Consider the following 10,705-nt stretch of genomic DNA (forward strand, 5'->3'; position numbering starts at 1 on the left):
GGAACTGCTCTTACAGTTGAACCATCTCTCAGCAGATTCTGTTGATTTGAGGCCACTCACTTCTAGGTGCAGATCCAGGGGGAATATTTGAGAGTTTTTACTCTGCTATTGCCATCTGAAGGCTCACGGCATGCCATTGGCTCAGAAAAGGTCATGTGCCCACCACTGAGCCAGTTATGGTGTCAGAATGGCTCTGATTGGCCTGCACCCACAGCAGACACCCAGAAACTGAGAAAGGGGAAGTGGCGGTTTCCCAGACAGAAAGGGGAGTGCTTGGTGCTTGATGAACAGGCAAAGCACAGATGTCTATTCTCTTTACTTGCTAGTGCTGCAGTTAGCAGGACTCTGAAATTTAGTGACATATTTAACTGTAGACACTCTTATCCACCCCTCATTAAGGAAATTTTTGTAAGCATGCCACGCCCCTCCAGTTGACTGCCCCTACCATGCACTAAGAATGTCTTATTTTATGAGCTATGGAGTGCTACAGGGATTATCTGGGCACCTGCTATGCCTCAGCATGAAAAAGTGTAAAAATAGCTGATTCTCCTTCTTGCTCTGCCACCTATTCAGTACGCAAACTTGTACTAAGTTTCTTAACCTCTCTGTGTCTTATATTCCACGCACGAGATCAGTGCCTGCCCCACAGAGATACTGGGATAACTGAAAGAGGTCAATATGTAAAATGGTTAGTTATGGCTTCTAGTTGTACTCACCAAGTTCCCTTCTCTAGGGTTAGAAAAGAGCATACGATATGGAAGTAGCACTGTGGGAAATACAGTTTACAGATCTCAGGTACCTGAGCATGCTGCTATAGCAACAGACCTGTATAAATAAAGGCAGAAGCCTTAGAGCAGGGAAGGAACTCAAGAGGTGGTCCCAGAAGTCCAGTCTTTAGGTTGGTGTTGCAAAGTTAAACCCATCTTATTGATGACTCACAAAGAGGTGAGTGAGTTACTGAGAGTTCACAAAATTAATTCCATTAATCAATATTTACTTATTGAGCATCTCCTGTGTGCCAGGTGCCATGCCAGATGTTTGGGGATACAATAATAAGTGAGGCAGATTTTGTGTCTCTCTTCATCAAGAAGTATAGTATGGTGGGGAAGACAGAAATAAAGTAAATGATATAGGCACGGGCAGAGACTTCAAGACTAAAACACCAAAAGCAATGGCAACAAAAACCAAAATTGACAAATGGGATCTAATTAAACTAAAGAGCTTCTGCGCAGCAAAAGAAACTTTCATCAGAGTGAACAGGCAACCTACAGAATGGGAGAAAATGTTTGTAATCTCTTCATCTGACAAAAGGCTAATATCCAGAATCTATAAGAAACTTAAACAAATTTACAGGAAAAAAACAACTCCATCAAAAGGTGGATAAAGGATATGAAGAGACACTTCTCAAAAGAAAACATTTATGCCACCAACAAACATGAAAAAAAGCTCATCATCACTGGTAATTAGAGAAATGCAAATCAAAACCACAATGAGACACCATCTCACGCCAGTTAGAATGGCAATCATTAAAAAGTCAGGAAACAACAGATGCTGGAGAGGATGCAGAGAAATAGGAACACTTTTACACTGTTGGTGGGAGTGTAAATTAGTTCAACCACTGTAGAAGACAGTGTGATGATTCCTCAAGGATCTAGAGCCAGAAATACCATTTGACCCAACAATCCCATTACCAGGTGTATACCCAAAAAATATAAATCATTCTACTATAAAGACACATGCACACATATGTTTATTGCTGCACTATTCACAATAGCAAAGAATTGGAACCAACCCAAATGCCAATCAATGATAGACTTGATAAAGAAAATGTGACACATATATACCATGGAATATACAATACAACCATAAAAAAGGATGAGTTCGTCATGTTCCTTGCAAAGACATGGATGAAGCTGGAAACCATCATTCTCAGGAAACTAACATAGGAATAGAAAATCAAACACTGCATGTTCTCACTCGTAAGTGGGAGTTGAACAATGAGAACACAAGGAAGGTAACATCACATACCAAGAACTGTCAGGGGGTTGGGGAGTAGGGGAGGGATAGCATTAGGACAAATACCTAATGTAGATGATGGGTTGATGGGTACAGCAAACCACTAGGGCACATGTATACCTATGTAACAAACCTGCACATTCTGCACATGTATCCCAGAACTTAATGTATAATAATAAAAATTAAAATAAGCAGTCTATTTTAAGTTGAAGTATTCTAATGATATGAAAGACACCAAGGAGTAGCTGCACTTCATAAATTGATACAGGTGTTCAATACACCCCACTTTCCCCACCCCACCACCCTCCCACTTCAGTCTGTTAAGATCTCTAGTAAGTCTGAGATGATTTTTACCTACAGAAAGTTCATCACTCATACATATACACCACAAGAGCAAACATACTTAATTTTCTTTCAGGTATAATTATTTGTGGGGTTTTTTTTTGCCATGTCAGTGGAACCAGTAAGTAAATAAACTTCATCTATGGCATGCCATAATAATCAACTTTGCCCGGTGCTTTAGTTTTTCCAACTTTTTCTTCACATATTTTATTTCAGTTAGTCTTCCCGAATCCTACTCTTAGTCCATGGAAGAAACTAGATTCAAAGGATTTGGTAATTTTTCCAGGTCAAAAATAACAAATGGAAGAGCCACAACTACAGTCTTTTGACTCTGACTCCAACCCCAGTATTCTTTTTGGAGACTGTTATTCGCACTAGGATGCAGCAGCAATTCCGTCTTTCTCACCACTGTATCTGTGATGCTTGGCATAGGACCAAACACATATTGGATGTTCAGTCAATTTTTTTTTAAATTCATGAATTAAAAAATAGTAACTAATAGAACTTTATGGATTACCTAATTCAACTCTTAAATTTGGATAGTGAAGCAGAAACCCACTAAGATTAAATAAATAACTCAAAAATAATTTGTTTCAAGCTTTAAGCAAGTTTCCCTTAATAGTAACCCATAGCTGCCAATAGTTTTTATTATGATCGTTATTGCTATTTTATAGTTTGAACTCAGCCAGGTCTGGTGTCAACTCATAACTCTCCTTATTTTAATCGCTCAATAGAGAAGCAAATATCCTAGTGGTTAAAGAAGGGAAATTTCTGGACAACATCATGCATAGTGGCCAAAGAAATTGTGCAAATTAAGTTATTTTCCAAGTCACTAAAGGAACAGTTAACAACCCAGAGAAGAAGAGAAAACAAGCATACTGTTGAGGCATTTGGACTGTAATGGTCAACATTTCAATTCCAGCTCCACCATTTAGTAACTATGTGGCTTTGAGAAATTTGGTGAAGGCCCTTACCTATAACCCCTGGGAAAAAAATGCCATTTCCAAGGTACGTTGTGAGCATTCAGTGAATCAGTTGCTGCAAACCACTGGTACTTAACAGGAACCTTTAAATGTTGCTTCCTTCTGTAGGTCAAGGAAGTCCTCATTAAAGCCATTACCTGACCCTTCGTTGGCAGATCTTTTATAACATTTATTCAGCTTTGTTTCCAAATCATATAAACTTTTACAATTCATTTTAATAATATATTTGTTTATTATTTCCTCTAAGCAAAATGATACCATAAAGTAAACATGCAGAATGTCTGATCAGTAGGCAGAGAGATTAATTGGTCAATTATTATGTTCCAGCATATTTTATAGCTTTTATTCCTCAAAAGATTTTAGATTTGAATTTATAATACATGGCCATTAAACCACAGTTGAAAGGTAATTGTTAATATATAATCTTAGCAATATTCTTTTTTACCTTCTGCATAATTCATGAAGCTCAGAGCATTGTATCTTCCAATTAAGTGTTTGGTTATATGCCTTGTTTCCATATATCATCAGAGCCTATCACTAGCCATTTTTTTCCTTATGATTTGCGAAACTTTACTGATAATTGGTATATCCTGATTATCCACCGAAATAAATATACTCTCTTGTTAATAAAAACTTGTTCCGTCTAGGTTTTATTATCTGTAGCAGTTGAGGCCTCTTAAAAATAAGGCATACAAATCTTCCCTTCTTAATACAAGAAAGAACGTTATGTAATAATTTAATGTTTGGAAATCATGATATCTATTTATCCTTTGCTTTTAGCTTTGCAAGAAGAAATTATCCAAGAGAGATGAGTTGACTATCTGCATAGCCAACTAATTGTACTCCCGAGGCCCAGAATTCAATTGAGTGCAGTCAGCTGCAGGCTTGTTGCTTCCTCTCTAATCCTACCCTCTTCCCTTTCCTCTTCTCAGTCCTCCCCACCAACAGTGGATCTGGCTGTTATGCTCCTATTTTTGAATTCCTTCTTATTCTGAATACTGTGGTTACTTTGACGAGTCACATAGGTCCTGCATTTGTATTCTTCAACACTATTTACCCTGTTTATATGGACATCACAAATTTAAGGTGACATCTCATAACAGGGAGTTTTAAGAAACATCAATTAGATGAAATTGTACCCAAAAAAATGCCTGACATAAATGGCAAGTACTTGATAGTTATCCACTATTTTTAGTTCTAGTTTTGTTATTAATTCATCTATAATTAGGCTACTTTTGTGAGCACAATTCAGTAATTAGTTTCCTAACATTGTTGCATGCCTAGCACAGTTTAATTTTTATGCGTTCATATCAAGACTATAAATTCTTCAAAAGGGTGCCATGCCTTCGATTTCTCTGCACACCCTAAGAAGAACTAATGAAAATGATACTAGCAACAGTCTGTTATATAATTACATCATTACAGCAATCCTCTAGGGTTGGGTTATCATATCATTTAATAAATGGAGGAACAGAACCTCAAAAAGCTTTAGTGGTAGAGTCTCAATTCAGACTCTAGTAATGTAATCGCAAAGGAAGCTCTCTTTACCACTATTATAAATCCCTTAAGTGCCGATCATAGTGCCTTGCCTAGTAAGCACCTGTAAAGCTTCTTTGTTCTGATTGTCTTTTTGATTCTTCTGCCTTGCAGATGGACCCCCATGAGAACATCTTACTGAGCACTCTTGAGATAAAAAATGAAATGGCCACATCTGAGGCTGTGATGGGACTTGGAGACCCCAGAAGCACAATGCTAGCCTATGATGCCTCCAGCATCCAGTACCGGAAAGCCGGGTTGCCCAGACATAGTTTTGGCCGAAATGCTCTGGAACGACATGTGGCACAAAAGAAAAGTCGCCTGAGGAGACGCGCCTCCCAACTGAAAATCACCATCCCTGACTTGACTGATGTCAATGCCATAGATCGGTGGTCCCGCATATTCTTCCCAGTGGTTTTTTCCTTCTTCAACATCGTCTATTGGCTTTATTATGTGAACTAAAACATGGCCTCCCACTGGAAGCAAGGACTAGATTCCTCCTCAAACCAGTTGTACAGCCTGATGTAGGACTTGGAAAACACATCAATCCAGGACAAAAGTGATGCTAAAATACCTTAGTTGCTGGCCTATCCTGTGGTCCATTTCATACCATTTGGGTTGCTTCTGCTAAGTAATGAATACACTAAGGTCCTTGTGGTTTTCCAGTTAAAACGCAAGTGATTTGTACACATGGTGGCAAGACAGCCTGAGTGCTCCATGTTGTCTGTTTAGTATGCAGCCTACTCAGAGGGGAATAACTTGGAAGATATTCTTAGAAGACTCAATAGCATTGTCAGTCATTTGGTCATAACCAGATACTCCTCATCTTCCTTTTTAAGGTTGGCATGCTGTTGAGATGGCATTGTGCTTATGAAACATTATCTGTAATGCCATGCAAACACATTACTTGAAGATGATCTATGCTTTTCTTACTAAGATGATAATGGTGTCATGGGAAGGTTACTCCCACTGTTTCTAAAAGATTCTCTTGTGATTGGAGCAGGCTAGGGGAATCAAGACAGAGACTCAGGAAACTGATTTGGCCAGTCTCTTAGCTTGAGCACAAAGGATCAACTATGATGTCTTTCATTTTGGCATTTAGAGATGAGGAGACTTCTGAACATTATCGTGCATGGTGGCCAAGGAAATTTTTGCTAAACAGCTATTTCCTAGGTGGTTAAAGTAAGAGTTAACAACACAGAGCAGAGTAGAAAATCAGAAATGACGGTTGTAACAAAAATCAAGCAAGCAAGCAAGCAAGCATGACCCTTATCAGTTCCACACAGCATCTGGTCTATACGTACTGTGTCTAGTGGCAAAGGGTGAGTAAGAGAGATTGTTTTTCCAACATCACAAGCTTTTGACAGCATACCTAAAGAAGTTTTTATAGTTTAATCAAAGATAACAGTGAACAAAAGTTAGAGAAATGAGAATTGTCTTAGATACTCAGGTTAGATTCAGTCATTCAAATATACAAATACAGAGCACAAACTAGCAAACAGATTGTTTTTCTCAGATGAAGTTGGCTGTCCCTGCAATTTTTGTCCCTGTAATTTTATTTCTGAATTTAATAGGGTATTTCAAGAGAAGGATTTGTTCATAGCTTTAAAGGATTCATGGTCCTCTCCAGCTTTCTTTCTTTCTTTCTTTTTTTTTTTTTTGCTTCCAAAATTCTGATTATATTCTTAGGAGACTGGCAAAGTAAGGCTTTGGAGAGATTGAGTGAACTGTATTTTCTTATGTGCAATGAAATTCACCATTGTATTTTTCAGCACAAATAATATTTCAAGGAGTATGAACACATGGCAAGTTAATTTGTGGGTTCATTTGTTTTGGGCTTGATTTTCTTAAGATTGCTTTCATTGTATATGTTGCAATCTGCTTAATCAAGGAAAATATGAAAACTAGTGGAAAATAACAACAAAGCCACACAAACATGATAAATGATATGAGCCTCAGGTGATATTGCAGAAAAATATATAACTGTTAATCAGGCAGGCATTATGTATTTTTTTTTCTATTTTTAAATTATATGCCATTGTGCTTCTTTCTACAGTAATTGGACATACGCATTCATATGTTAGACAAGAAAGGGAATAAGCTAATACGTCTTCCTTCTGTCAATATGAGGCTCATGTTTTGCTTTTCATATAGAAAATAGTGAATTGCTAAATTTTCCTTAAAGTTTAATTTGATTAAACTTTTTATTGGACGATGACCTTGCTATTTCTATTTTTAAAACAAAGAAACCTCTTCTTTTTAGAGTAGCATCCCTAATTGTGCATAGCAGCCAGTAATCTCCTGTGGATAATGTATGTTTTCTTGATTTCTTGTTTCCTTCATGATTCAGCAACTTGGAATATGATGGAGTACTATTGCCCTTGCATTCCAGCTGTCCAAGAACAACAACAAACATTTATCTTTCAGATTTCTGAATTTGCCCCAAAATGGGATGGTATTTTTTTCCACCCATATAGGAAACCTTGGCCCTTTTGTTTTGATTACAGAATCTTGAGCACCTCTGAATATCATCTCTGGGCGGAATCTGACCAATATTATTCTTATAGGCTCAGAGTAGAGATTCCTCGTGTTTCTCCAGGGACACACTTTCTCCTAGGCAATCATTTTTGGGCATCACACTAAGTAAAGTGCCTACCCCTTGTCAACAGGGGGTAAAGTTTGACTAAAAAACATCAGGAAGGAACATATTGATAACTCAGGGGCACAACTCCAAAATGCCATTCTGAAAAGGCTCTTCTAGAGTCAACTCAGAGCCCAAGTGTACAAGTGGGCTCTTATGTGCAATCACTGTACAAGCCATAAAAATCTTTGATATTGCCATTTATGATTACAACAAAATTTTAGATGTCCAAGGAAGTCAACAGAACAATCCAGATCAAAGTGCATCTTTGCAGCTTGAGCCTCAAAAGCATAAAAACAGGAATTCATTTCTGCTCTCAGTGATACAAGAAATGAGGCAAAGGAAAAAAGATGGGACCTTAGAAGCAATGCCCTAGAGTAAAAAGCATACATTGGCACTCAGTAACCACAGAGATAGAAACAACTGACTCATCCTATCCAGAAATAACAGTAGATGTAGAATTTATTCTTAAATGTATGTTTCGTTGAATTGAAATGCAGTCATCAAATGCGAGGAGGGGTGCTAGACCTGATAAATCTAGGAAGACCAGTCAGCTTGATAGCCAGTTGTTAAGCTAAAGGACCACAAAGGTGTGTTTAGTAGTTCTGATACGGGATTACTATCAGTTTATACATATGTATAGATTTTCTTTTAATTATAAACAGCCAGAGAGCCAGCAATTAAGGTGTTTTTTCATCTTTGTGAAATTCATGGACAAATTCTGACTCTAAAATGCACAGTCTACATGAAATCTTTGATCTCAATCTGTATATATATATATTGTACATGACTGCTAGTAGGTATGAAATGCATTTCAGAATTGAAAACTCATGCAACATAACCATGTGTTTGCATAAGGAATGTTAAAATTCTTTCTACTGCAATTTATTAACAGGGGAAAAGATTCAAGCAGTGCCATCTAGACCTTTTCTCTTCTCATTTCTTCAAAAGCAGTGCTAAGTAAAATAATAATAATAAAAATGGTTTATGAACCAAAAGACTTTACATTCTAGCATTAGGAACACACACAAAAAATCTGTCAGCTTACAAAAGCACAACACATGAAGAAAGAGCAGTGGAATGCGTAATGGGGATATGAATCACGCTTATTTAAAGCAAGACCTGCATTAAATTGGCAACTAAGATAATTTCCATCTTCTATAGGTAACTGTGCTCCAGTTTAATGATTACCTTCATACTCAACAAGAAAAATGGCAAAGCAACATCAACAAAACAGGTCTTACAACATATCTACGTGTATATATGTGTATATATAGATCCATATAAACATACATACATATATATGCATTCATATGTTGGAAAACAAAAGGAATAAGCTAATATGTTTTGTTTCCTTCATTAAACCAGTATATGAATATTTTTAATTTGGCAAACAAAAATCAACATATTGAAATAAGTAACACAGGGTACTAAGCATTTCTCTATCAGCAGATTAATGCCTACAGTTTTTATGAACCATTGCACAGTTTAACTCCACAATAGTACTGTACCCCAGAACATCAGAAGTTAAGTAGTTGTCACATTGCTTGTCCAATTGCTCTCTTTTTCAAGGAAACAAATAACATTGTCCATTGGTGATTCAAAAACAAACATGTCTTAAGAAAGTGAAAAATGATAAAAATTCCTCCAAAGAGGAAGAAAAAAAAAAAAAAACTAAACCCCACCATGTTGGTTAGGGCAAAATACTAAGTATTCACAACTGTAGCAATCATGCCATTTGGCTAAATGTACAGAGTACATGTAATGTGAGCAACCATAACTTTCACTGAGTGTGTGTAAATATTAAAACAGATTTCTTAAATATTTTTAACTTCTAATTTGTATTTTATGGTAAGGCAATGTGTTATTTCTGTTTATGGCTTAAGTTGATGTGTTATAATATGTAAATAATTAAACATGCTGTAAATGAATAGTCAATAGATACAAGCAATTGTTTAGTTTTTTCTTAATTTTTATTTATTTTTTACTAAGTATGGTTACTGCAGTGCCCCCAGCAGAGTAATTTAAACACCCTTTTGCATAAATGGTTTGGGAATCCCAGACAGAAGGGTTTCAATTTGCTGTCACACACAGTCACAGACAGTCACATACACACACTCAAACACACATAATCTTTTGCTTATGCACTCTGTCTCTCTACCTGTCTATGGGAAACACTCTACTGTTTATGTAGTCAATGTAACAAACAAGAGATAGCCTTTGAAATGGCAGTTGGGAAAAGCAAAAATGATCATTGATTACTTAATAGAGTTTTTTATATGTCAGAGTTCAAGAAACCAAAGTTTGCAACTTAAATCTCAGTTTTCAAAGAGTAAAAGTTTGTATAGATGGCACTACAGAAAATAAAAAGTTTATTCACACCAGCTCCAGAAATGTATTACAGACAATACATACTAGAAGACTTTTTTTTAATAATAGTATTTTGTCCTTAGGTAGTGTTGTTCCTTTCAACCAAAGACTCCAGAATTATTGAAAAACAAAAAAGGAAAGAAAAAATACGAGATAATGGGGGAAAAAAGGACACTGCTTCACACCAAAGGTTTAAAAAATGTATTTTCCAAATGCACTAGGAACATTGTAAAAAACAGAACAGAAAGGAGTGAACAGAATGCTAATGAAGATACTGCCCTAAAGAAATCCATTCAAGAAAGAAAGAAAGAAAGAAAGAAAGAAAGAAAGAAAGAAAGAAAGAAAGAGAAAGAAAGAAGAAAGAAAGAAAAAGAAAGAAAGAAAGAAAGAAAGAAAGAAAGAAAGAAAAAAAGAAAGAAGAAAGAAAGAAAAAAGAAAGAAAGAAAGAGAGAAAGAAAGAGCAGGACTCTTAAAAAGCTATTAAGTTTTTGGAAGTTGAAGTAGAATATTTCTGTAGATATATTCAAAATTCTGACACCAAATTTTAATTTGCTTAAATAAGTTTTATTTGTGATGAAGATCAATATGATTCAAATGATGAAAAACAAAACTGTTTGTCCTTTGAGTTCCCAAACCAAATGTCACTGCCCTGTCACATCCTCTAATCTGATGCCCGTGTGTGTCCTTGCGCCATTTGAAGCAAGTTGACAGTTCCATCAGTTTGTTTTTTTCTTTTTTTTTTCTTTTTGGTTCAATAATTTGAGTTCAACCATGGTCATTTTAAATATAATTAAACAAAGTTGCCTATGGTTTAATT

General features: G+C 36.2%; 1 protein-coding gene across 3 annotated transcripts in view; it reads left to right on the top strand.

Annotated features, from left to right (window-relative positions):
• The window catches only part of GABRB2 (gamma-aminobutyric acid type A receptor subunit beta2), a 262,420-nt gene extending 252,242 nt beyond the window's left edge, over positions 1-10,178 (top strand). For 2 of the 3 annotated variants that reach the window (XM_033180384.1, XM_033180382.1), the window contains one exon: positions 4,992-10,178. In XM_033180384.1, the coding sequence (XP_033036275.1) occupies positions 4,992-5,339 (348 nt within the window). In that variant the 3' untranslated portion in view covers positions 5,340-10,178. The remainder of the gene's footprint in view (positions 1-4,991) is intronic. The other variant, XM_033180383.1, reaches the window with a different exon arrangement.
• Positions 10,179-10,705: the final 527 nt, after the last annotated feature.

The sequence above is a fragment of the Trachypithecus francoisi genome, unplaced genomic scaffold (assembly GCF_009764315.1).
Source record: "Trachypithecus francoisi isolate TF-2019V2 unplaced genomic scaffold, Tfra_2.0 Lachesis_group2, whole genome shotgun sequence".
Taxonomy (NCBI): domain Eukaryota; kingdom Metazoa; phylum Chordata; class Mammalia; order Primates; family Cercopithecidae; genus Trachypithecus; species Trachypithecus francoisi.